This window comes from Salminus brasiliensis, chromosome 16 (assembly GCF_030463535.1).
Source record: "Salminus brasiliensis chromosome 16, fSalBra1.hap2, whole genome shotgun sequence".
NCBI classification, from domain to species: Eukaryota; Metazoa; Chordata; class Actinopteri; order Characiformes; family Bryconidae; genus Salminus; species Salminus brasiliensis.
The window spans coordinates 7,294,765-7,322,702 of record NC_132893.1 but is presented as its reverse complement, the minus strand read 5'-3'; the positions used below and the strand labels follow the sequence as shown (position 1 = coordinate 7,322,702).

Below are 27,938 nucleotides of genomic sequence, written 5' to 3'. Positions count from 1 at the left end.
CATCAGCAATAGGCTGTGGCATTCAAGAACACCACCTCCACCAGCCAGGACTGCTGACACAAGGCAGGTTTAGTGCATGGAGTCAAGCTGTTGGTGCTAAATTCTGACCCTACCATCTGTGTTCCTCAGCAGAAATGTCTGTCCAGTCTTCCACTGTCCAGGTCTGGTGAGCCTGTGTTGAGCCACTGCAGCCTCAGCTTTCTGTTCTTGGCTGACCGCAGTGAAACCCAACTACGTCTTCTGCTGTTGTAGCCCATCTGCCTCAAGGTTGGAGGTGTAGCCTATTGTACTGTAGCCTATTTGTCAGCTCCAACCAGTCTGGACATTCTCTGTTGACCTCTCTCATCAATACGTAGTTTCTGTCCATAAAAGACACCATGGAAGACACTATTTTCACTATTTGCTCATTATCCATTATTCAACACTGCTGTGCAACTGCAACACCAACATACTGGTAGATATTACGTTGGCAGCACCAGGTCAAACGGGCAGAGTCTGGTCTTTTATCCCAATAAAAATTATACAATTTATCCATATGGTCACGTATACAGTACTCGAGCAATCATGTGCGTATCGGTGTTCTTTATTTCGCCGACATTGCAGTGCATTTTTGCCTTGTCTCCAAGGCACTTATCGGCTCCCTCCACCGCTGACCACAGACATCCACCCAACCCCCTCCTCATTCATCTCCAGCTGCATGGTAACTAGGGGAGATGGCACTATTGTACCCTGCTGGGGGTTGGAGGGACTTACAATTGAACCCAAGTAGGACACTGGAAAATTAAAGCCCAGACTTTACTCCCTGTCTGAGGCTGGAGGCAAAATTCCAGTGTCGTCATAAGGGTCAAAAATGGTCAGTCACAAACATCACTTTTGTTCATATGTGCATGAAAGCTGTCCACCACCAGGATTCGTAGATTTGTTTTTGGGTCAGTTTTGACCCTTAGGATAAGGGGAACATACAGAAAGTTAAGACTACACAGGAGTTAAGAGCTGAAGTCACTTTAAGCCTCTTGTTACGTTCAACTGTGAGAAACACAGATAATGTTCCTGGTAAATTTTCTTTTTTGCCTATTAACATTGAATTTGACTCAATTAGCATTAATTTAATCAATATTTGGTGTAATCCAAATTAATAGGACTTTACAGACCATGGTTTACTTATGATAAGTCACTAATTTGTCACACAAAAAAATAAATAAATACATTTTGAAAAGAAAACAAATCATTTTCAGTTTTCTAAATTCTATATTTTTGCTCTTTGTAGCTTCTGCTGACACTGCTTGGTCAAACTGATTTAAACAGTATGTGTTCCGCCCAGCTTAAAAAGGTTTCATGTGCCAAAAATGATGAAAAATATTTTTTCTTGTTTTTAAACTTTGAAACGGGTCAATCTGACCCAAAACATTTTATAAGAAGTCAGCAAGTTGAACTTCCTCAGCTAATTTCCTTTAGGCTCCTTAACTAGAATTTAAGGCCTTTACTTTCAGCAGTCATCAGTTCTGTCATCAGTTTGCAAGACCAATCGTTTCTGACTCTTGCCTCATTTCCTTGTGAACTCAAGGTCACTGCTTGTAAACATTTTTCCGAACATATTTTTCACTTCCTACCATCCGCATACAGAAACCCGACTTTCACAAATTAAAACAAAATATCCATCTCTTCAGCCTACTTTTCAGCACTTTAACCACACCTATTGCATTCATGAAGTTATGAACTGAGTTCTTGTTTCAGCCTGGTCTGCTTTTTGGAAAAGGTGCAATACAGGGCAACCAATCAGAAAATAGGTCATTTACATATGTGAGTCTTAAAAGGCATAGTAACAAAAATCAGCCTGTTTTTTAAGTTATAAAGGCATAAATAAAGGAAAAATATGCATGTAAAGCATATATATATATAAATAATATTAAGATTTTTATGATGATTATTATTATCATTATTTTAACTGTTATTATTATTGTTAATAAATATATATTGGGACTATTTTGTCTTTTAACACCCTGTACATGTCACAACATTGTAAATAAATAATAATTAATAAAATAAAATAGTTTAAACGTATCCTAAAACAACGTCTCAAGATCAGGCACCTACACCTACCTACAAACACTCATAACCTTCTGGGTTTGTGGCATGCGTCTTCTCACACCATTAGTTCCCTCCACTGTGAATAAATCTGGCTCCAAGTTTCTCAACAACAGAGCATTTTACAGCAAACAACTTTTCCACAGAACGTTTGAAAAAAGAAAGAAAGAAAAAAAAACGGTGGATTTACTTTATATAAATTTGTGCACCTCTACAAGATCTACAAAAATCATACACTATTATAAGCCAAGCCTTGCAATTATAAACGAACGCATATATCCAAAATATCCTACACTTGAAACAGACAAACTCTGAGAAGCAAGCCTCTGCAAAATGCATTAGAGCAGAAGAGCTACATCCACATATGTAGACAAGCGCTTTGCTGGAGCTGGACCTGAAGCCTGATCGCCATACCGGACGTGGTCGCACACGGTGGTTGGCGCTGAAATTGCCCCAACATCCAACATTACACTCGGTCAGGGCAGATGTGGTTACTCCATGGGCATTCCCAGTGGCACACGTATGATTTTACAGGCCCCAGTGTGTATGCGTGTGTACACACACACACACACACACACACACACACACACACACACAATGCATATGTATTTATCATTTACATAATAAAGTAAGGACATCATTAAGTTACTATAGCTGACCATCAGTTCGGGTGTAGAAGCTGTGATGGAACAGGACTAATAGCCATTATGGAGCGTGATTGCGATTGCCCCGCCTACATTCTTAGAAGTTACACCAACAGACAGCCAAAGATCTGAATTACGAGGTCGCTTAAGAGTTCATCGTCAGTACGTCAGATGTACACAGAAGAGCCATCCTTTTGCTATATATATATATATATGTATGTATGTATGTATGTATATATATATATATATATATATATATATATATATATATATATATATATATATATATATATATATATATATATATATATCACACACACACATACATACATATATATATATATATATATATATATATATACATACTTGTAATGACCATATTCTCTCCTGGGTTTATGATCAAATGTTTAGTTTGAAAAATGATGAACTAAAGCCTCTGACTCTTCCAAACACTACCCCCACAAACAAATACCAACTTAATGGAACAAATATTGGAGTATTCAAATCACTCGTACCAGTCTTAGTGGTTTCAATGGTATTTTACATTGTTTAAATGTAGGTCAATCTGTGCCATCCCTGCTGCTACATATCAAGCGCCATTGTATGTCCCTGTGTCATCCTTGACGAACAGGCTTCAATCTTCATTCTGCAGCCAAATCAATAAGAAGCTAAACCGTGAGTGAAATTCTTGTCTTAATTCCTTATCAGCCACAACTTGCCCGAAACAGACCTGTTGCCACACGTCTGCCTACAAACGAGGAACACGAATAGGGCTTTATGCACGAGGTCGCCACGCTGCTGAGCAGAGCTTGTTGTGAAGTGTATCAAGCAGAAGGAACTCAGGGACTCACCTGATGACTATACACTGGTTCTTCGGCCCTGTGCCCAGGCGGCCCAACATAGACTGGTAAGCTCGGTCTGCAACAGCAAATATATGGGGAGGCAGGGAGCTCTTCTCATGGTATTTGTATCTCTCTGACACCTGGGGGAAAAAAACCCAAAACAAAACGCAGTTGGGTTCATTCTGTCTTTAATTAAATCTGGAATTTAACCACTTACACAGTTTTCCTGCTGACCTGAAATGCAGCTCATAAGCAGAAATGAGATGTTTTTAAAGAAAGTAGCCAAAATGTCTTCCAAAAAATGAAGAAAAAGCAAACTCCAGACACCAAACATGTTTAGACTGATCAACTTCCTTTAGGGGAAGAGGGAAAACTGTGTAAATTTATATCATACATTTTTTTTTGTTGCAAATTTAAGCCGAAGCCAGCAGCAATGCAACACTGAAACATACTGTATTGTATAAAACTGTAACACAGCATATCATACTGTATCCTTGTATCATGGCTAGGCTGTTAGCTTGTAGCTAGGGCATCAAGGCCACTAAACACCGAACGAGTTGCATGGCATCATCAAATATGAGACTACTGTTAATGAGGGTGAAAATACTGATTTAATTTTAGCTGATTAACTGGTAGCCCTGTTGGCAAAATTAACAAAAGCAAATAAGGTAAAGGTGCACGTATTTGTCACTGTACAGTGTACACTGTACAGTGAAATGTGTCTTCCGCATTTAACCCATCTGGTAGTCAACACACACTCACACGTGTTAGGGGCAGTGAGTACACACACACCCAGAGCGGTGGGCAGCCAACTCCAACTCCAGTGCAGAGAGGGTAAAGGGCCTTGCTCAAGGGTCCAACAGTGGCAGCTTGCTGAGCCCGGGAATCGAACCCACAACCCTGTTATCGATATCCCGGCGCTCTAACCGCTCTAACCGCTGAGCCACCACTGCCCCAGTATCCTACAGTTACCTATAGTTCTACAAAGCAGGCTTTTTATCGCTCAATATTTTAGGTCAAGTCAGGCCTGCTCAACACTAAGTGCTGAACATCAGTCACTGACCTAGTCGTTATTTACCTTTTACCTTTCCTTGGTTCTCGTCTGTGTGTGCAGTGAATATTATCTGTACTGTTTAACACGCTGGCGGACACCAGTGCACTGTCACACAGGAGCGCTCCCCCACTGTGACTGACTGGCTAGCTAGCAATCATTTTCAACTAATCCACAATTTCAACTAATCCACAATTGATTCTTCTTTTTGTTAATTATTAAAATATAAACATTAACATTTTAAATCAAGCTACATTTTTATCCATTTCAGCCTGCATTTAAAATAGCATTGAATCGTGTTATCACTGTAATGTCATAAATTCAACCATTTTTGGGAATCGCTGAAGTGTAAATATGAACACTTTTAATGAAGCCACATTTTCCTCCATTTCATCCAGTATAGCATTGAATCATGACATCACTGCAACGTAATAAATGTAATTAAATTATATAATAAAAAAATACCATTTTAAATTAGCCACATTTTTATCCATCACCAAGTATAGCACTAAATCACTGTAAATCACTGTAATGAAAAAAATAATAATTTCAAATAAATTAAATTAATTAAATACTAAAGTATAAATATGAACATTTTAAATTAAACCAATTTTTTTATCCATGTTATCCAGTGTTAAATGGAATCGGTAAATCACTCTAATGTAAAAAAAAGTATACATTTTAAAAATTGGGAATCGCTGAACTATAAATATAATAATAATAATATATTTTAATATTTTTTTAGTGAAGGCTCATTTTTATCCATTTCATCCAGCATAGCATTAATCGTGACATCACTAATATATTCAAAAATATATATAAATATATATGTATGTATATATATATATATATATATATATGTATATATATAATTCATTATAAATAATAATAATAATAAAATGTATATACACACACTATATTAAATAAATGAAAGTGATATTTTTGAGAGAATCGCTGAACTATAAATATAATAATAATAATACTAATTTTTTGTGAAGCCTCATTTTCATCCATTTCATCCAGCATAGCATTAAATCGTGACATCACTAATGTAAATAAATAAATAATATAAATGATAATAATATAATTAATTAATTATAAATAATAATAATTATATATATATATATATATATATATATATATATATATATATATATATACATATATATATATATATATATATATATATATATATACACACACACACACATACACATACACGCACGCTATTTTAAATAAATGAAAGTGGTATTTTTGGGGGGAATCGCTGAAGTGTAAATATTAGCGTTGTTGATGAAGCCTCGTGTTCATCCAGTATGATAAACTGTACTGAACTGCGCTCCTCACTGATCACACCAAACCGACACACCCTCAGAAACCATGAAGAAGTGAAAACAGCAGAAATGTGGTTCAGGTTCCTGAAGGGTTTCTTTTCTACCTTCCAGTCAGGAGGAAGTACTTCAGCAGCACAGCAGTCCAGATCAACATCGAGCCACAGGGATAAAGAAAAGGTCTCACCTCCTCCTCGTACAGTGGAAGCTGTTTAAACGGGTTCACTGCGACCAGGATGTCCCCAATGTAGGTCTGTAAGACACAAGAGGAGCTGTCTCAGCTGATCTGCTGGGTGAACGGGTCTACCAGGGTTCTGGACACAGCTACAGCAAAGTCAAATTTAACAAAATGCTAATATTACTTGTTGCCGGTTTCCCTCGAAACACAGCTGAATCGATACTCACATAAATGTGGTTGCGGCTGAAACGGCCAGTCAGAGACTCGAGCAAACTTTTCTCGTCCAAATCTGACAGACTGGCCAGATCTTCTTGAAGGTGTTCCTCCATGGTTTTGTTCAGAGCCTAAACCGATTCTGTGAAAAGCGACGGTCTTGTTTCAGCGCCCCTCATTACCTAAAACATCCCCTTAATCGTGGAAATCACTGAAAGGACGAGTCGACTCCCTCCTTTCTTCCTTCGTCACGCCACTGAGGCAGTTTAGGCGCTCTCAGCTATAGACTCCGATAAGGCCAGTTGTGTGCTCTGTTTCCCACCCGTACTGCGACAAGCCCCGCCTCCTGCGCTGGAATTGGCTAATATTCCATACACACACGGCGGCGATTTGATTATTGCGCTAGGATTGGTCAATAGCTCATATTTGCTTATTTGCATAATCCACTGTTACTGGTTATAACATCGTAAAGCGCGGCACTGATTTAAATATCGCGCTGTGATTGGTGATTAGCACGCTTGCCGGGTTGTAGAGCTTGGCGCAGGAGGCGTGGTTTACCGGAAAACGGGTGTGTAAAACACAATACGTACCTAACTAGTTGCACGCCGGGGGGGGGAGGAGACAGGGTTGCCAGGTTTGCGGTTTTTACTCCAAGTTAAGCTACAGAAGAAATGTAGTCAGGGACAACAGAAATAAGAAGTTGCAGAGTGGGCTCTGGGCTACTGTGGTTTAAAGTTTAAACCTATATGGTCAGAAAATTAAAGTAGAAAATTGTTTTTGGTGTTGCAAATCTGGCAACCCAAGGTGTAAAAACCGCAGTATACAGTTGAGAAAGGGTGATAAGTTTGACCTGCAACTATAAACTGTAAGAGATAAATATATATATATATATAGTGAACACACACACTCACACACACATGTGTTAGGGGCAGTGAGTACACACACACACACCCAGAGCGGTGGGCAGCCAACTCCAGCGCCTGGGGAGCAGAGAGGGTAAAGGGCCTTGCTCAAGGGCCCAACAGTGGCAGCTTGCCACTGTTATATATATGTGTGTGTGTGTGTGTGTGTGTGTGTCTATGTGTCTGCCCTGTCGTTTTCCCCCCCACTTTAAACATTGGACACACACATTAGGCTCACTTTTGGAGGGCAGATTTTAAAGGGGGAAGTCGTGAAAGTCATTCAGAGAGGTTTGGCCCGCGCCTCATGTTCACTTATTTGGAGCCAGGCGTTTGGATGAGATCTCTGAGTGGGTATCTAGCACCCTTTGCTGTATTATCATGTAAAGCAAAACAGCTTAATGTGTTCCTCTACCGCTATGTGGCCCAGATCATTGCTGATATCTGTTGTGTGGTTCAATCTGGAACATTTCACCAGCTTTCTGGACATACTGGGTCTTTACCACCAATTCCTTAAAACCAGTAAATAACTGGAAACAGCAACACCGTTAAACAGGATTGGAGGGCTTGTGTTGAGTTCAGGTGGGTGATGTCTGTTATTATTTATGTATTTTTATATGTTTAAAAATGACTTTTATTTGATATTAAATTGATTTAACATGATATCACTTCCCCTGGAGGGAGAGCTCAGCTAGCATCCTCAATAGCAGCTCATGGTGCTGTCCTTTTCACGCCAGCTTACAGAACTTACTCTGTATCAAAGGTAAGTCGATAGTAAGGTCGGTGGCCACTGTTAAGGCAAACCACTTGAAAACCGGACAAAGATGGTCTCTCTCTGCTTTAGCATTTCATCACTTCGCTTACTTCAATTGTGACGCACACCCCCTCGGCCCAGCTGCGGCTGATGAATTCCTGTGTGCCTCCCAGGCTTGAAATCAGAGAATTCTTAATACTGTTCTGTATTAAAGTGAAGTAAAAGGTAAAGGTGCACGTATTTGTCACTGTACAGCGAAATGTGTCCTCTGCATTTAACCCATCTGTGGTAGTGAACACACACTCACACACTAGTGAACCAGGGGCAGTGAGTACACACACACCCAGAGCTGTGGGCAGCCAACTCCAGCGCCCGGGGAGCAGAGAGGGTAAAGGGCCTTCCTCAAGGGCCCATCAGTGGCAGCTTGCCGAGCACGGGAATCGAACCCACAACCCTGTTATTGATAGCCCATAGAAAAAAAAAGTGCAGTAAAATAAAGTGCAGTGTGTGTGGAGTAAACATTGACTGTTAGCCCGTCCACGCTATTATTAGTCCGTAAATAGTGACCTTGTTTCATTTTCCCTTTTTTTGATTTGCTCTGAAAGGCCTTCGCAGCCACAGATGTCTCTCTGAATGGGTGGTACAGTCCTCAGTGGAATAAAGAAACAGCTTATTAATCAGAAGAGATGTTTTCACTGACCAAACCTTTATTTGTCGTTTGGTAAAACAAACAAACGCACTCAACAAAACAGTATGAAAGATACGACACCATATAAAACTCACACAGCAATATTTACAGGCGTGACTGCCATTCTTTCAGGACTATTTACTCTGGTTGTACCTTGCATTTGTTAAAGGGCCCATATCATGGAAATCGGAAACATGGAAAGCGGTCGTAGTGATGTAGTTAGTCTGTAAACACTGGTTAAGAAAAGCTTCCAATCATATCAGTAAACATGTGGATATGAAGCAGCGGAAATGGGCTGTACTGGATTTGTGGTTTTTGTGACGTCACAAAAACCACAGCAGCTACAGATCATGTCCTTGAAGTCTACAGTACTTTAGCTCCGCCCATTCATGCTGAAGTTATAAGGAGGGTTTCAGAATGAGGCGCAACACAGGCCAGCCAATCAGAATACTTACGTTTACATCGTTGTTTACACTGTTGTTTACATCATTGTTTACATCGTTTATCGGTCTTAAAGGCACAGTAACAATAACAGCATGTCTAATCGGGACTCATCAGGTCATTAATATCATTAGCTATTCAATATTTTCTGGTATATAAAACTGCACAAATGTCATGAATGGACCTCAGGGTCCAAACCATGATATGGGTCCTGTAAAGGTGACAGGATCTACAGATGGTCTTAATAGCTAAAGCTGAGCAGTCTGTTTGCCTGGTTTCCGAGAAACACTGTACTGTAAAGGCAGTCGTTAGTCAAAACTCAAAAAGACTCAAAATGAGGTTCTGCCTTTGGGACACAAAAGCCATGATAAATGAAATACTGGTCTTTAGGCCATTATAATGTGACTAATGAGTTTAAGCCCTAAAAAGGTAGGAAGTCATTTTACACTCGTTGATTTTACATCACTAAACTCCTACAACACTAAACTAAACAAATGCTAACATGAGCTAAATGATTATAAGCTAAAGAGCTAAAGCTAAAGCTAAGACTAAAGACAACACACACAATAACTCCAACAAACAGCAACTTGCACCTTAATTAACACTTTGTTAATAACAGTTAACAGGTACATAATTGTTGCGTATTGCCGCTGTCATGCTAAAACCTTTTGTATGTCAATTTTATCGGGTTTGTCATCAAACTTTCACGATAAAATAGAGAATCTTTAATTGAAAGGTGCCATTTTTGAAATACGGGGGTTTTGAGTGACAGTGATAATCTGCATTAATAAAAAAAAAAAAAATTGTATCATTTTTTAGCTGCATCATTATTTATATATTATATTTTATACCCATAACACACAATGAATTATATATATATATATATATATATATATATATATATATATATATATATATATATATAAAATACAACTTGAAATGGTGTTTATGTACTCGTTAGTAATTGATACTCATTACTCATTACTAATGAGTATCAAATAGCTTGGCAATTACTTATTATTAAACATTTAAGGTGTGTCACTAAATAAATGGTTAATAATTGGTATGTAACTGTTTATTAATGCATGTTACTGTTTTTCATTTTCCAAAACAGTATAAATCTGGAAGTAGGTTTTTTTTTTATTGTGTCAAAATTTTATAATGAATGGACCAAAAGCAAAGCTCCAGAAAATCTTTTTACATTGACTTCCATTGAAAGTTAGGAGGATTTTTTCCTTTTCTCCTGTAACGCGGCCATTTTGGAGATACAAAGGTTTTTGTCCGACAGTAATTAACAAAGCATTACATAATGCGCAAGTTTGCAAAATCGAGCCCTGTTATTATAAAGTGTTACTGATAGCACATCTCTGGACATATGCTTCACACACAGATGCTTCTTAGCCGTAGATCACTGGAGCCATTTACACAATTTCTACACAGAGATCAAGTAAATCAATCGCTCGTACAAAACAAAATACACAGTCCAGGCCATTTCCACGTCTAGCTCATCTCGATGTCAGTCGTCGGCACTTTCTTCATCTCGGCTCGTTTGGCCTTCCTGTTAATGAAAAGGACAGTTTACAGAGTTCATTCAATAAAACTAAAACCATCACTGATCTTTAGGGATGCACAGATTTGGTAATTTTAGCCCGATCTGATCTTACATACAGTATTTATTATATGTTAAAGCAGCTGTATGCAAGATTTGATATTTTTCCGGCTCATGGGCTCCCTCTACTGTCAGGAAGTGTAATTAGTCTTTGAGAAAGTCCTAATGGACATGCTTTACACATGCATTTCTGGACAAGCTGATAAATGCAGAAGCGTCACTGAAAGTGAAAGAAGCTTATAATAGAGTAACATTACAGGATTTTACCCAAATATGACTCGGGTTACGCAATGAATGTTTTTTGAGTTACATAGTGCAGTTAGCAGTGTGCCGAGCCCAGAGTAGCAATGACAGAGACACTATACTCTTTTATTTTAGAGACACTTACTCTGCTATTTTAATGCAAAAAAATCTACATACTGTTGCTTTAAGCTACAAAAACCCCAGTAAGTGAGTGGTGCTCAACCTACAACATTTAGTTTTTTTGCTAAATATTAAGAAGAGATTAAAATGATATAGCAGCAATGACAAAAGCCACTGTTATGGTACAAAAACAGGGTCTTCAGAAACATCTTTGAATCTATCAATGAATATCAATATTCACCAATGATGTTGCTCTGAAGATGATGTATACGTGAAGATGACCAGAAGCTTGATCTACTTTTTAACTTCACTCCGCATTAGGTTGCCCCCCACTGTCCCCTTAGTATGGCAGTGTTTATCTGTGATGCTTCTCACCTTTGGGTAACAAATAGCGCAATAGCAACGATCACAGCCACTGCAAATACAATGCCTCCCAGAATGCCAACAATCAAGCCTAAAAAAAAAACACACACACACACAAACACACACACACACATCATGATTTATTAATTAGGGACAGTTGCAGATGAAGAACTACCATAAAAAGCATATAGAGCTCATATAAAGTGGATATGCCAAGTGTACTGCACTGACCAGTCTGCACTAATCTGACCACTTACCCACATCAACTGTTTGCAGGTCAGGGTTGGGGGTTTCTGCTGCTCCAAGCATTCGTCCAGATTTTGCTGTAAAATAAATAAATAAATAAATAAATAAATAAATAAATAAATAAATAAGGCAGTGAGAAAATGTGTTGTGCCGATTCTGTACTGACCTCTAGTGGTCAGCAATGTAATGAGCCTCAATTCAAAAACTGCACTCAGCTCTAAACTGCAGCAGGTTAAAATTCACATGTTTGAATGTTCATCTTGTCCTAGTCTACGTAAATGTCCTAGTCTACGTAAAAAAACCTACTCAAGTCCCAATAACAGACCTAACAGATGAGTATTTTGTCCAGAAGGCCTGTTTTACTGTGTTGAGGCTCATTGTGCAAGTTCTGGCCTTGTTCGTGCAGAGCTTGTCCTCAAGCTAGTGGCACAAACCCTAAATACACCTTAACAGTGTGACAGTGTCTGGGCAATTAACCCCAAGTGAAAGACACCTATTGTATCCATGTTCACTTCATTGCACGCAAAAGTGAAGCACATGCACAGTGCAAACGTGAAGCTCTTCAAAGCCGAACTGGCCATATCTTTACAACTCTACGTTTAATGTTTAACTTAAAGGAACCAGGTCAGGTTGAGGTGGTGTTGAAAACACTGGGCGGTTATAATGCCCTTTCGGTACGTCACACAGAGTCGTAATACGTTAATGAGGGGACGGAATGGGGAAAGGCTTGGAAAAGAGGCAGGAGAAAGGCGAGGAGAGGTAAGTGAGTGCATTGCAAAGGGAGAGAAAGTGCCAAGAAAATGGAAGATAAGAGAAGAGGAGAAAAGAGGAGAAACACGAAGAAAAGGAAAGGAAAGAGAAGAAACCAGATGAGAAGAGAAGAGATGAGAAGAGAAGAGAAGAGATCAGAAAAGATCCGAAGAGATGAGATCAGAAGAGAAAAGATCAGAAGAGAAGAAAAGAGATGAGATCAGAAGAGATCAGAAGAGAAGAGATCAGAAGAGAAGAGAAGAGATCAGAAGAGAAGAGAAGAGAAGAGATCAGAAGAAAAGAGAAGAGATCAGAAAAGAAGAGAAGAAAAGAAAGGAGATCAGAAGAGAAGAGATCAGAAGAGAAGAGAAGAGATGAGATGAGATCAGAAGAGAAGAGATCAGAAGAGAAGAGTAGAGAAGAGATCAGAAGAAAAGAGAAGAGATCAGAAAAGAAAAGAAGAAAAGAAAGGAGATCAGAAGAGAAGAGATCAGAAGAGAAGAGAAGAAAAGAAACCAGAACTAAGCAGATGAGACGTGAGGAAACCAGAGAAGAAGAGAAAAGAGAGGAGAATTGAAAACGGGATGGAGAGATGAGGAAGGTGATAACAAGAGAAAGAATCAACACAAGAGGATTAAATACTGAAAGAAAAGAGGAAGCCCTGCCTTGACACATTTTTTGACAGTCCTCTCTGGTGTCAAAGCGGTTGCCGTTCCCATGGCAGCCTGAGTACATGAACATCCGGCAGGTCTTCTCCTCGCTGTCGTAATAGTACTTGGCGAGCAGGGCAAAGCAGTTGCCTGTGTCCATCTTTAACCCACATACTTCATCTGAAAGACAAATCCCAGCACACACTGTTGGTCAGTGGGAGGAAGACTTTTATTACAAACCCCATTTGTGTCACTGCTGTTCTGAGACTGGTCCACCACCCAAATAATACCGGCTCAACAGCAGCCCAGTGGTCCCAGAAGCTGGTAAATGGTGTACACTCATGTAGTGAACTTCTAAGGGTCATGGACCAGTGAGTGCAGGTACCAAGCAGATATTGCTAATGTAGTGGACAGTGGGGTTATATGCAAAGCAGCCAAATCTGTTTGCCCTCCCCAGAACAAGTGGACGGCTGACTATGGCAGGGTTTTACCTCCGTCTGGAAAGCGGTGGCTGTACTCCAGTGAGCATGACTGCATGCATTTCTGGTCAGAGTCGAAACAGTTGCCGATGCTACAGTCTCCATTGTAGAAGAAAGGCAAGCAGTATCCGAGCTTTTGGACGTAGTGAAATTTCACTGTTCTCTCTGATCCAGTTCCTTCACTCACGGTTTTAATGCAGTTTGGATCTACAGAATAAAACACAATGCAGGGATGTCAGTTATTTCATCAGGGATCATCAATATTTAATATCGGATATATATAACTGTCACTGTCCCGCAAACAACCTTGCAACTTTACAGAAGAAGAAAAAAACCTTCTGAACTTGGAAAAAGACGTTAATCTCAGTCATTTTAGAGCATTTCTATTGGTCAATTCATTACGGAATTCTGACACAATATACGGAACAACTGCCCGATTCAGAGGATGTCAAAAAGTGAAAAATTTAAGGTTTTGGCATGGCAGCAGTGGCATTTTTTATGTGCATCTTGGAATCAGCTGATTCCACAACATGGGGACTAAGTACCAAATCCAAAGCACCATGATTAGCACTGTAACATTTGTAACAAGTGTAACTGTTCCCAGATAGCGAGCATACATCGGTCCACTGGCACGGCTGGTCCACCCTCGGACCACCCAGGTAGTTGTCATCCCTACAATAATTTTCAACAGATTTAGAGACTTTTATTTTGGAAAACCAACTAAGACAATAATTACAAACAACTGAGAGAAAAATAATCATAATTAAAAGTTGATTATTTTTTTGTTGCTGAAACTAAAATGTATTTACTAAATTTATAAAGAAATAAAAGTAAATAGAGAGTAAATACGGTTGATGGAAATCAATCTATGAAAACTGGCGTTTTGTCTAATACTCTAATGCTTAAAAGCCCAGATGATGATGAGCAACGCTAGTGGACTGCTAGCTTTGCTGTTAGTGGGCCAACAGTGGTCCTCTTGCTTTTAGGGTTGTAGTGCAGATATGTAGCAAAGTAGCTTAGCATTCTGTTTACCAACACTGATTCCATTCACCACGATATCATCGTTCATCTCGCGTTTTCTCATTTCATATGAAAAACATTTAAAATACATGATTTTACTTCACATTGCTGAGATACATTTAGCAAATATATATATATATATATATATATATATAGCTGACATCCAGAGCAACTTACTAGGTTACTTGTATTACAGAGGTGAGCCTGTGTTAGGAGTCTTGCCCAAGGACTCCTATTGATGTAGCGCAGCATAGTCTACCAGGGTTCCCACCCGGGAATCGAACCCCAGGCTCCCACATGATGTGGTAGCCAGCAGTGGTGTTATCTGTTGCGCCACACCAACCAACACCAACCAACCACCAATAGTTCCACAAATGTGGACCCTAAACTGTTCTTCTAACTGTTCTGAGAAGGCTCTACACTGCTGAGGGCTGGAATATCTGGTAAAGGTGCCTAGAGGAGGCCAGAGGAGCTCTGCTAGAACACAGCAGCAAAAACAAAGGATCGGAATTGGATCAAGCTTAAAATAGCTGATGCTCGATACATTAAAATATGCCTGGATTGATCCGGATGACAATCCACTGAATCAGATTAGGACAAAATAGAGCAGTTGATTAGGATGCAGAGGATTGTACTTCAGGTAGGTGTTGGTTTTTTTTAATCCATTTATTACATTTTTTACATTTACATTTATGCCATTTAGCTGACGCTCTTATCCAGAGTGACTTACAAGGTTATTCGTATTACAGAGGTGGGCCAATGCAGTGTAGGAGTCTTGCCCAAGGACTCTTATTGGTGTAGTGCAGCATAGTCACCGAGACCGGGAATCGAACCCTAGTCTCCCACATGGTGTGGTAACTCACTGGCAGGTAGTGGCGTTATCTGTTGTGCCACACCAACCAGCGGGTTCTAGTCCACACATCCGCGAAGCCCAGCGCAACGTCCGCTTTTACAGAATCTGTGTGTGTAATCATTTACAGAGCTGAAACGGACTGGCTGACAAACCTTTTAAGGAAAAGCACTGAACAAGGAAATACTGAACATCTCTTTGGACAGTTGCTGAGCTGATTGTCAATTCAATACTCCACTTTATGAGGATCATAGTCCCCTATGTCTGACCTGAGATCTGTACATCAAATTCAGAGATGTTTTATGAAAGCTGGTCTGAATTGTAGCAAGATCTGGTTTTACAATCACCAGAAGATACAACTTTGATGAATCGACACCAAATAAATGGATTCATCTTCATTGGCAGCAATCCAAAAAATATTTTAAAAAATGTATAGAGAAATGTAACATTTACAACTCCAACATTGCCTTTCTATTTCTGTTTAAAATCAACATTTCAAGTTTTATATGATAACATAAGGGTAAATATTAATAGAAAAAAATATTTTGGGACTATTTTTGCTTTACAGTATCCTGCATGTACATTTCCATTGTAAATGGCTTTTGTAAAATAGATTTCAGGGCAAAACTGTCTCAAAACTACTCTAAAACAAAATCCCAGGTCTCAGGAGACATGCTAGTAACAATTCTATGCCACAACTTCTTGATGGACGTCTGGTTCCATTCAACAACACTGTGAGTAACTCTTGACGTGATACGTTTCCCATTAAGATGCTTCACATCAAAGCACTCTGAATCAGTTTAAAGAATAAATCACACAGACATGTTGGGAAATCAGCGGCCTAACAATCATGCCAGACATATTGTTGAGGTGAAATGTCCCTTTACCTGGGATAAAGGCATTGCGACCGTTAGTGTAATGAAAGCTGAAGGAAGTCATATAGAAATGCAATTTGTGAGTTCAATTTAAGACTCCTGGAGTGAGCTCAACTACGCAGAAGCAAAATCATCATGGAAATCACTGAAGCAACACATTTGATTTAACTTACCTAATGCCCCCACAATGCCGCACACCGTCGCCAGCAAGAAAAGGTGGAAAGAGCGCTGGGAATTCATTTTGTATATGCAGGCCGGGCCGTTTTTCCCTCTCTGTGCACCAGTTGATACGATTTTATCCTCAATGTGTGAACCTCTGTCCGAGCGATGTCCTTTAGACTCCTTTATCAGCTCTGCAGGTTTTATGGCCTGGGTGTGTGTCGCTCTCTCACTGAGAGCAAATGTACAGTTTCAGTCATAAAACAAGAAAATGACCTCCCTGGGGGCGTCATAGCAATTTCCTTTGACTGCTGCGGGTTAGTCACTGGCAGCAAACATGCTAGCATCTGATTAATGTATTTCTCTTTTTGATTAGCTATGATTGATTGACAGATCAGCTACACTGAGGGATTGACTGTTCTGTCAGACTGAGTCTTTCATTCACTTTCAGAGTCTTTTCATTTGCGATTGTAAATTACGTTCAGTAGTGTTTGGGATTATACACTAGCCCAAATACTACTGTACTTAATTTACATACATTTACATAACTGATTCTGCTTGCAGTCAGTCATGATCTCACTCCTACGTCATAAAAGGGGCGTCATAACAATGTCCATTGACTACTGCAGGTTCATCCCCTAAAAATGAATTGTTAGACTCTAATTCATGCTTTTTTAGCTATGATTGACATTAGAATGGTCAGTAAGAATAGGATAGGCCTATCCTATTCTTACTAGAGTAGAGTAGAATAGAAGTAGAATAGGCCTCATTGCTGGAATAAGTGTTCTATTGGTCTAAACCAAGCAAGAATATGGTACATATTTGTAACCAAAATTGTGGGGGTCTGCACAAGGTGGGTTTTGCTGCAGACCCTGTGTGATCCATGCAGTAATGCTGCATTTCCAAGTGGAACGCCCCCACAAGTCGGATTTCATCCTCTGAAAGTTGGGAGGACGTGTTTCCATGATATCAGGATGCGCAAAATACAGCATAATGCAACTGGTATCACGAACAACCTGCTAACCTAGGACAATGCTAACAGTGCTAACCTGGGACATAAAAGGTAGGGCATATTTTGGTTAGATTTACCACTGTGTAGTAGTGTGTGGTTTGGGACACAGCCTTGCTAAACTAAAGCGAGAAGAAGAAGTTAGAGCACAGGAACAAGGGCCGGTCTAGACTTCGACGTTGGCTATCACACAATAAAGTCCTGTGACATCACGTCCTGCGTTTGGTTAGTTTAGATGCCTTCATTAGCACATTTCTGTCAAGTACATTAGTTAAAGTACAAAACAGTACTCAAATTATGTGCTGGGAGGCTGTGCTGGGGTTGGTGTCGTAGCAGTATCCTTTAAAAGCCTATGTCCTGCCGGTGGGCCGAAAGTGTTATGGCAGCTTCTATTACCAAAGAAAAACCCCACAAGTTTGTACAGACGTCCCTGTAGTTACTGAGTAATACACCCTAGTGTGTGATAATCCTTGGAGTCCTAAAGGGTTAATCGATTACAACATGCGCATTAATCTGTTTTATGCTGATTTACCATTAACAGCAATTAGACCCCTCCTTTTCATCTGCAAATGTAAATTAAGTACAGTATTAGCTGTTATTCTTAGTCTAGCTCAAATCCCTAGCATCACATTATGCTGAGAGTATGTTCTGAAGTGAACAGTTTCATTTCTTTATCTCTTTATTTACCCTGCTATAACCCAAGTCATAAAAGGCCACACGCCCACAATTTCACAACAGAAACTGACACCAAAACTGTGACACATCAGTAATGCTGCATCTTTTAAAAGTGTGGAGCGTCATCGGCCGGCAGCGCCTAGGAAAACCCAACTCAGGCCACTGGCCTAAAAAGGCCAAGTTTCGACCAGAGCGGATTGTCAGTAGGAAGCAGGGCCCGACTGTTATGAAGGTGTATCTACTGATTACAGATCACAAATACAGATTTGAACCCTTTAGCCTGTCCACAGGCGAGCCAAAAGTGTTATTACAAACTTCCATGACCAGAGAATAGCCCCACCAGTGTTTACAGAAGTGCCTGTAGTTACTGAGTAATACAGACAGTTCATGTAGGATTCCTATACTATGAAAGGGTCAGGAGTGAAGACCACAACACAAAGGATAAAGGTGCACGTATTTGTCGCTGTACAGCGAAATGTGTCCTCCGCATTTAACCCATCTGGTAGTGAACACACATGTGTTAGGGGCAGTGAGTACACACACACACCCAGAGCGGTGGGCAGCCAACTCCAGCGCCCGGGGAGCAGAGAGGGTAAAGGGCCTTGCTCAAGGGCCCAACAGTGGCAGCTTGCCGAGCCCGGGAATCGAACCCACAACCCTGTTATCGATATCCCGGCGCTCTAACCACTGGGCCACCACTGCCCTGTCTAGCACACTGGGTTAGACTGACCCAAAAACCCATAACATATTGGGTCATAAAAAAGAGTAACTGCTCTGTGATCCTGTTTTGTTATTTGTCCAACCGACTTTCTAAGAAGTGCTCAATAATCACAAACTGACAAATATTTGTTGATTTTTATGCAGATATTTTGACTTGTTCGTTTGTTCTCTACAGTCATTGGTTCCAACTTATAAAGAGAAGACACACAAACACAGTTTGCACTCAGAAAACCTTTATCCAGGCCCCGAGTGGTCCAGCGGAATAAGGTGCAGGTTCGAATCCAGGCAGCCGGGTCCACGAGAGGGAACATTAGGCCTTGCTGTCTGTTTAGGGTGGGTAGATGACGCTCTCTCCTTACTCACTCCAGTGCAGTGCTGGCCACCATTGGTGTCTGCTGGCCAATGCGTCAGAAAATGAGCTATTAGTGAACTATTAGTGACCTCTTAGAAGGAAAAGAGTCCTAACAGTCACACATTAACTTTTTACTTGAACTATATCTTAAATAATAGTAATAATAATCATTTAATAGTAAGCAGTAAAATATCTATCCTGTATGGATGTTTCCTTACCAATTTGTGAGTCATGACTGGGGACCCAATTGAGGCTCAATTGAGCATTTGGGTCAAACCCAGTTAGCTAGAAGAGTGCAGGAATGTCCATCAATAGGGATCAGTTTCAAGGGGCAGTGGTGGCTCAGGGTTTAGAGCACCAGGCTATTGATGGCAGGGTTGTGGGTTCAACAGCCGGGCTTGACCAGCTGCCTTGAACAAGGCCCTTCGCTTGCCCTGCCCACCACTGCGGACGCATTTGATCACTACATTTACGGCATTCAGCTGACGTCACTTGTATTGTATGAGCGTCACTCCAGGTTACTTGTATTACAGAGGTGGGTCAGTGTAGTGTTAGGAGTCTTGCCCAAGGACTCTTATTGGTGTAGCGCAGCATAGTCACCTAGACTGGGAATCGAACCCCAGTCTTCCACATGGTGTGGTAGCTCAGTAGCAGGTAGTATCACTAGTGTGTGTGTGTGTGTGTTTGTGTGTGTGTGTGTGTATATATATATGTGTGTGTGTTCACTGTATGGATGAGTTAAAGGCAGAGGCCAAATTCCAGCTTTGTCTAATGGTGAAACCATTTTTTTTTGCTTATTACCAGGGTATTACCATAGTTTTGGTCAATTTCCTTAGGCCTGGATTAAGCATTGACTCAATAGGAATTTTAAGGTTAAAATGCCACTGGAATTTAGTCATTTTGTCCATGACTTGGTTTATTCCATGTCCACATTCCCAGCCCAACATGTGTTGGATCTATTTAATGCAGTGGTAATAATAGTGTTAATATTATTCATTGAAATAATAAAGCATTATGGATATAGATACGCAGTTAATCATAACTAATCTCACATTTGTGTGAAATGAGGGAGAATGTGAATTATGTTTTGCTGGTACTTTAGTGCCCTCCAGTGGTGCTCAGAGAAACTGCATGGAAGGATCTGGTTCCCCTGTGAGAACCACATTAGCAGCAGATGATTAGAACATCATTAGGGGGATTCTGGTTGAGCCTGTCTTAGTCAAACCTCAGACATTTAGTTTGGTTGGCTCTTGATTGTAACAGAGTAACAGAGGACATGTTGAACTGAGAAGCATGGAGGTGGAAATGTTATGGAGAGCTGGAGAGGCTGGAGAGCCCTCCAACATAGGGGAAAATGTGAGACCATCTGTCTAAAAACCAAAGCTGAAACGTCACACAGCTGAAAGAATGCTGCATGGAGGAGTGGGAAAAACTTTCTCCCAGTTGATGTCACAGACTGGAAGATTATTATAGGAAACGTCAGCTATATAGGGTGTTCTTACTTTTTCCTCAGAAAAAAGCTGCATATCTATTAAAAAAGACATTATACAGTTATATGTGTTTGTTGGTATTACATCCATCTCTTAATATTGTTCAAGTGAAAATCAGATGTCCATATTTCTAAATCTCTTCTAAATAAAGACTAGGGTTTCCATGGGGTGTCCTAACCTTTTCTACAGTGCTGTTGTTCACTTAGGATAAAGAACATCAAGGAATGTCCCCAGTGTTTCCCACATATAGTCTATATGGCCTCTAAGTGTACTGAAAGCAGCCCACAATATGTTGTGTATTGTCACAGTATTCTATATCTATTACATCCCATTTGAACAAAATGCAAATATAATAATTATCAAATGAACAGGTGCACGCAGTGTCACTGATGCAAAGCACCACTCTTTCTCCTTAATCCTCACTTTAGCCCAGGGGTAAGGAACCATCCAGACTCTGGTGCTCTAATGCGCTAATACTATTTTAAAAGGTTCTAAAATAAAGCACCGACAAAAGGTTTAGAAATAGTGAAGAACCATTTAAGCAATCAGTTAACATGGTTCTATATAACTGTTGCCTTTACTAAAGAACCCCTGAAGAACGCTTTATTAACACTCCAAGGCTTATTACGCACTAAAGTGTATTACTCAGTAACTACAGGGACATCTGTGCAAACTCGTAAGGCTATTCTTTAGTAATAGATGTGTGTAATAACACTTCCTGTCCTGCCCTGCCATTGGCCTTTTAAGTGGTTAAGAGTGACCCAGAAAAAGGTCTGAATAAACTTTACAATTTACCCTGCAAATAATCCTCTAAGCACTGGTTCTTTAAACAGTCGAGGAGCAATTGCTAGTACAAAAGGGTGCAGTTTAGTTTCAGACCTTTGGGAAACACTTCGGCCCTGAATTCTCCTCCTATAAGACATGCCTGACAGCAGGTTTACACTCCACCTAAGTGAGAAAACCACAATTTGTGAAACACTTGTGGTGAGGTGCTCAAACACAAGAAGCACTCTTTGGAAACAAAGACCAAAGGATGCTAAAGACTCTCTCAGGACTGCTTTTCACATGAGACCTAACAGTGTTCTCATAGTCACTGGATGTTTTGCAAACAGAGGCAGCTTGGGAGCAGAGCGCAGTGGAAAAAAGGACTCTCAGGGATACATCACAGTGCTTTAATAAAACGCTGGGGAGCCCAAATGACTCGGAAGCACCATGACAATGCTACACATAAAAACAACAGCAGCAAGTCCCCAAAGTCACAGAGAGGTCGTCCTCAACTAACTCCTAAAAAAGAGAAAAACAGACACTACTACTAAAGCAGCAGCAGAAGAATAGTAATTATCGGAATGACCTTAAATTAAAGGCCTTCTTAAAGCTTATAGTCATAGTGGCATAAAATTCACTCCCTTACAAAGTGCTTGATGCAGAGTTTACAGTTTTTTCGATAGCCCTTTTAGTCAGTGGCACGCAAGCCCTCCCGTCACACTTCAGCATTTAAAGTTCTGGAAGATTTCAGCCACTTCCAGCCAGGTCCTGAAGCAGGCCAGGCCCTTGTCCCGGATCTGCTTGCGCCCTTTGTCAGTGATGACCTGTCCATTCTCCTTCACTATCACCAGCTTGGGGACGGCAGTGATGTTGTACCTCTTCTTGAGCTCGCTGAAAGAAACGTGGTGGAAGAAGCAAGATTAGAACTGTGTCTCGTTGAGAAGATAGAAAAGTGGACGTGAAATAGATTGATGAAACTTCACAGCCTCAAGAAGCTAAAAGAGGTAAATAAGGCATTACATCACTGTGATGTCACACTGCAAAAAACAAGAGAAACAACCAGAACCAATCAAAACTCGTTCATGTCGTTAGCAACACTCATCCCACCTCAGTTGTCGTCTCTTTAGAAAACTATATAATCACAATTATAGTAACGATTTTCCAACTTGTGAATTTTGTTTGAGATTGTTGTTTTATTAAATCCCTTGGTACTGCCAATTAACCCACCTGTCCGTAGCTCCCCCTAGCACTAGCTATAGCTAACTATGCTCTCAACCCTAAGAGGGTAATGACTTAACACACGTCTCCCCCGATACATGCAAAGTCAGCCATCGCCTCATTTCAGCAGGAAAGCGCCAGGTCCCCAGCTCCACCTTACCAGCTAACAGACACTGTGCTGGCCAACATCGCTCCAGGCAATCTACCCACCACCCGGAGAGGCCAATTGTGCTCTCTGGGATGCCGGCTGCTGATGGTAAAGCACGGGATGGCACGGGATTTGATCTTGCATTCCCCAGAAAAGTCATGGTTCTTTAAACAAGCTGCTTAAACTCAACTTTTGGTTTCAGGATAATAATAAAAACATGGAAGGAAAAAGTGCTGTGCATGTAAAAGATCCAGTAAATGTGTGTTTAACGGTAAGATCTTTACTTATTTATTTTATTTATTTATTTACTTTATTTATGACTGTCTTTTACTGTTTGTTTAGACGTTTGGTTTCATAAGAAAGTCTTAGAAAGGCCAAAAAAAATGTTCTATGTAAAAATAAATAAAGTAAGCTTTATGATATCGGTGCTCTCTATCGCCGATACCGATACTGTGTGTGAGTGCACAGGTATCGGTATCGGTGCACCCCTAGTTAATATAATGGTAAATTCCCCAAAAAATAACTACTACTACCTCTAAGAACTCTCAAATTTTTCCTGGACAGCCTGGGCAGTCAGGCAGAAGGATAGTAGCCTATTTTTACACATAATCCTCCAAAGGTTGTTGACTAAACCTCTTACAGAGGAGACACTGAAGGGTTAGCCTACTTTAGGAAGGGCCAGGCGTGATGTCGGCTGCATTGATGGATTTGCACATTTATGAGTGTTTTAATGGCAGTTTCACCTGTATTTGAGTATATTCATTCATTAATGATCCCAAACTGAGAAGAGCAGCTAGTACCCACCAGACCACAGGGGTTAGCTATATAGAGAAGCTCTGGATCCTACTTTTAAGGGTATTCTCTACACTCCTGGTGGATGGGGGTGTCTGAGAGCCCGTTATTAATATACTTACTGCTTGTACTGGTCAGTCCAGGGCAAGGCGAGCCAGTCTCCGTGCATGTCGTGGTAGTACTCCACCATGTCTTCTGTGGACTTGTCAGAGGATATGAAAACTATCTCGAACTGCGCCGGGGGTTCGCTCTCCTCCACCAGCTCGGTGTAGAAGTCGCAGAGCACCGGGGTGAAGTCCCGGCAGGGTGGACACCAGCCGGCGGAAAAATACAGTCCCACAACTTTGTTACGGAGAGCTTCTTCTGGGTCGATGAAGTCGCCTTCTTTGTTCAAAAGAGCTCGGCCAGCAAAAACCTCCACCATAATGAGCCACCGAAAATAACAACCCCTAACTCCTGACAACCAAACGCGTTGGTAAGATTGAGCTGACCGACAGTGTGTCAAGAACTCATCCGGCTGTGGGACCCAGAGCCCTGGCCAGCTCGCAGTGTGGAGGACCGGGGGACGCACGGCGATACTGGCAACACGCGCCAAAGCCACTGTTTTGATCAACGTGCTCTAACCGTCATTGGACGAGCGGATAAGCCTGCTAAGCCCCGCCCTTATGCAAATTATGTGTCGTTCGGGAGCACCAATCAGCGCTCTCCGGTCAATGTGGTTGCCAGTTGCTGTAAAACTCCGCAGGCCTATAGATTTGACAGTGATTCCCAAACAGTAGGACCAGCCATAACATTAAAACCACCTGGCTAATATTGTGTAGGTTCCCTCGTGTATGGCAGGTACTGACAACCTGAATACCAGAACACCCCACAAGGCCTGCCTAATGTTTTGGAGGCGCTCTGATTCATAGGCTAACTCTAGCTAACAGCTAGCTAACATGCTTACCTCAGGATAATTCTGTCTGGTTAACTTTAGACTAACACAGGCTAACTCTAGCTAACATGCTTACCTCAGGTTAATTCTGTCTGGTTAACTTTAGACTAACACAGGCTAACTCTAGCTAAAATGTTTCCCTCAGGATAACTCTGTCTGGTTAACTTTAGACTAACACAGGCTAACTCTAGCTAAAATGTTTACCTCAGGATAATTCTGTCTGGTTAACTTTAGACTAAGACAGGCTAACTCCAGCTAACATGCTTACCTCGGGATAATTCTGTCTGGTTAACTTTAGACTAAGACAGGCTAACTCCAGCTAACATGCTTACCTCGGGATAATTCTGTCTGGTTAACTTTAGACTAAGACAGGCTAACTCTAGCTAAAATGTTTACCTCAGGATAATTATGTCACGTTAACCTCAGACTAACACAGGCTAACTCTAGCTAAAATGCTTACCTCGGGATAATTCTGTCTGGTTAACTTTAGACTAAGACAGGCTAACTCTAGCTAAAATGCTTATCTCAGGATAATTCTGTCTGGTTAACTTTAGACTAAGACAGGCTAACTCCAGCTAACATGCTTACCTCAGGATAATTCTGTCTGGTTAACTTTAGACTAAGACAGGCTAACTCTAGCTAAAATGTTTACGTCAGGATAATTCTGTCTGGTTAACTTTAGACAAAGACAGGCTAACTCTAGCTAAAATGCTTATCTCAGGATAATTCTGTCTGGTTAACTTTAGACTAACAGGCTAACTCTAGCTAAAATGTTTACCTCAGGATAATTCTGTCTGGTTAACTTTAGACTAAGACAGGCTAACTCCAGCTAACATGCTTACCTCAGGATAATTCTGTCTGGTTAACTTTAGACTAAGACAGGCTAACTCCAGCTAACATGCTTACCTCAGGATAATTCTGTCTGGTTAACTTTAGACTAAGACAGGCTAACTCTAGCTAAAATGTTTACCTCAGGATAATTCTGTCTGGTTAACTTTAGACTAACAGGCTAACTCTAGCTAAAATGTTTACCTCAGGATAATTCTGTCTGGTTAACTTTAGACTAAGACAGGCTAACTCTAGCTAACATGCTTACCTCAGGATAATTCTGTCTGGTTAACGTTAGACTAACACAGGCTAACTCTAGCTAAAATGTTTACCTCAGGATAATTCTGTCTGGTTAACTTTAGACTAAGACAGGCTAACTCTAGCTAACATGCTTACCTCAGGATAATTCTGTCTGGTTAACGTTAGACTAAGACAGACTAACTCTAGCTAAAATGTTTACCTCAGGATAATTCTGTCTGGTTAACTTTAGACTAAGACAGGCTAACTCCAGCTAAAATGTTTACCTCAGGATAATTCTGTCTGGTTAACCTCAGACTAAGACAGGCTACCTCTAGCTAAAATGTTTACCTCAGGATAACTCTGTCTGGTTAACTTTAGACTAAGACAGGCTAACTCTAGCTAAAATGTTTACCTCAGGATAATTCTGTCTGGTTAACTTTAGACAAAGACAGGCTAACTCTAGCTAACATGCTTACCTCAGGATAATTCTGTCTGGTTAACTTTAGACTAACACAGGCTAACTCTAGCTAAAATGTTTACCTCAGGATAATTCTGTCTGGTTAACTTTAGACTAAGACAGGCTAACTCTAGCTAAAATGTTTACCTCAGGATAATTCTGTCTGGTTAACTTTAGACAAAGACAGGCTAACTCTAGCTAACATGCTTACCTCAGGATAATTCTGTCTGGTTAACTTTAGACTAACACAGGCTAACTCTATCTAAAATGTTTACCTCGGGATAATTCTGTCTGGTTAACTTTAGACTAAGACAGGCTAACTCTAGCTAAAATGTTTCCCTCAGGATAATTCTGTCTGGTTAACTTTAGACTAACACAGGCTAACTCTAGCTAACATGTTTACGTCAGGATAATTCTGTCTGGTTAACTTTAGACAAAGACAGGCTAACTCTAGCTAAAATGTTTACCTCAGGATAATTCTGTCTGGTTAACTTTAGACTAAGACAGGCTAACTCTAGCTAAAATGTTTACCTCAGGATAATTCTGTCTGGTTAACTTTAGACTAACAGGCTAACTCTAGCTAAAATGTTTACCTCAGGATAATTCTGTCTGGTTAACTTTAGACTAAGACAGGCTAACTCTAGCTAACATGCTTACCTCAGGATAATTCTGTCTGGTTAACGTTAGACTAACACAGGCTAACTCTAGCTAAAATGTTTACCTCAGGATAATTCTGTCTGGTTAACTTTAGACTAAGACAGGCTAACTCTAGCTAACATGCTTACCTCAGGATAATTCTGTCTGGTTAACGTTAGACTAAGACAGACTAACTCTAGCTAAAATGTTTACCTCAGGATAATTCTGTCTGGTTAACTTTAGACTAAGACAGGCTAACTCCAGCTAAAATGTTTACCTCAGGATAATTCTGTCTGGTTAACCTCAGACTAAGACAGGCTACCTCTAGCTAAAATGTTTACCTCAGGATAACTCTGTCTGGTTAACTTTAGACTAAGACAGGCTAACTCTAGCTAAAATGTTTACCTCAGGATAATTCTGTCTGGTTAACTTTAGACAAAGACAGGCTAACTCTAGCTAACATGCTTACCTCAGGATAATTCTGTCTGGTTAACTTTAGACTAACACAGGCTAACTCTAGCTAAAATGTTTACCTCAGGATAATTCTGTCTGGTTAACTTTAGACTAAGACAGGCTAACTCTAGCTAAAATGTTTACCTCAGGATAATTCTGTCTGGTTAACTTTAGACAAAGACAGGCTAACTCTAGCTAACATGCTTACCTCAGGATAATTCTGTCTGGTTAACTTTAGACTAACACAGGCTAACTCTATCTAAAATGTTTACCTCGGGATAATTCTGTCTGGTTAACTTTAGACTAAGACAGGCTAACTCTAGCTAAAATGTTTCCCTCAGGATAATTCTGTCTGGTTAACTTTAGACAAAGACAGGCTAACTCTAGCTAACATGCTTACCTCAGGATAATTCTGTCTGGTTAACTTTAGACTTAGACAGGCTAACTCCAGCTAAAATGTTTACCTCAGGATAATTCTGTCAGGTTAACCTCAGACTAAGACCGGATAACTTTATATAGCAGGATTAACTCAGACCCAGACAGGCAGGCTAACTCTATCTTAACAGGTTTACCTCAAGCTAACTGTAACTTGCAGGTTTAACTCAGACTAAAACAGGCTAACTTTAGGTAGAAGGTTTACCTCAGGTCAACTCTAGCTAACAAGTTTAACTTAGTCTAAGACAGGCTAACTTCAGCTCGCAGGTTTACTTGAATGAGGAGTAAATGAATAA

The 27,938-nt window shown here is 40.4% G+C and overlaps 3 protein-coding genes across 4 annotated transcripts in view; all 3 read right to left on the bottom strand.

Annotated features, from left to right (window-relative positions):
* Positions 1–6,589, bottom strand: part of LOC140537160 (myosin-IIIb) — a 46,690-nt gene extending 40,101 nt beyond the window's left edge. For both annotated transcript variants that reach the window (XM_072659404.1, XM_072659406.1), the window contains exons 1-3: positions 6,359–6,589; positions 6,141–6,206; positions 3,581–3,711 (exon numbers count right to left, since the gene is read on the bottom strand). In XM_072659404.1, the coding sequence (XP_072515505.1) occupies positions 3,581–3,711; positions 6,141–6,206; positions 6,359–6,460 (299 nt within the window). In that variant the 5' untranslated portion in view covers positions 6,461–6,589. The remainder of the gene's footprint in view (positions 1–3,580; positions 3,712–6,140; positions 6,207–6,358) is intronic.
* A 3,461-nt stretch (positions 6,590–10,050) lies between these two features.
* On the bottom strand, positions 10,051–16,728 carry tfpil (tissue factor pathway inhibitor-like). Its single transcript, XM_072658981.1, has 6 exons — positions 16,505–16,728; positions 13,599–13,793; positions 13,123–13,287; positions 11,719–11,784; positions 11,474–11,552; positions 10,051–10,684 (listed from the first exon to the last, which is right to left on the bottom strand). The coding sequence occupies exons 1-6, from the start codon at positions 16,569–16,571 to the stop codon at positions 10,627–10,629; spliced, it is 630 nt and encodes a 209-aa protein (XP_072515082.1). The 5' UTR covers positions 16,572–16,728; the 3' UTR covers positions 10,051–10,626.
* A 5,214-nt stretch (positions 16,729–21,942) lies between these two features.
* On the bottom strand, positions 21,943–24,186 carry nxnl2 (nucleoredoxin like 2). Its single transcript, XM_072659149.1, has 2 exons — positions 23,782–24,186; positions 21,943–22,392 (listed from the first exon to the last, which is right to left on the bottom strand). Exons 1-2 carry the CDS (start codon positions 24,081–24,083, stop codon positions 22,224–22,226), a joined length of 471 nt encoding a protein of 156 aa, XP_072515250.1. The 5' UTR covers positions 24,084–24,186; the 3' UTR covers positions 21,943–22,223.
* Positions 24,187–27,938: the final 3,752 nt, after the last annotated feature.

What these genes read in the sequence shown, in the direction of transcription:
- tfpil (XM_072658981.1), bottom strand. Translation starts at nt 16,571, where the DNA reads ATGAATTCCCAGCGCTCTTTCCACCTTTTCTTGCTGGCGACGGTGTGC. An exon ending in CCACCGCTTTCCAGACGGAG is followed by an intron (nt 13,288 to 13,598) that starts GTAAAACCCTGC and finishes TTTGTCTTTCAG; the next exon opens with ATGAAGTATGTGGGTTAAAG. An exon ending in CTGTCAAAAAATGTGTCAAG is followed by an intron (nt 11,785 to 13,122) that starts GCAGGGCTTCCT and finishes TTTATTTTACAG; the next exon opens with CAAAATCTGGACGAATGCTT.
- nxnl2 (XM_072659149.1), bottom strand. Translation starts at nt 24,083, where the DNA reads ATGGTGGAGGTTTTTGCTGGCCGAGCTCTTTTGAACAAAGAAGGCGAC. An exon ending in TGGACTGACCAGTACAAGCA is followed by an intron (nt 22,393 to 23,781) that starts GTAAGTATATTA and finishes CGTTTCTTTCAG; the next exon opens with CGAGCTCAAGAAGAGGTACA.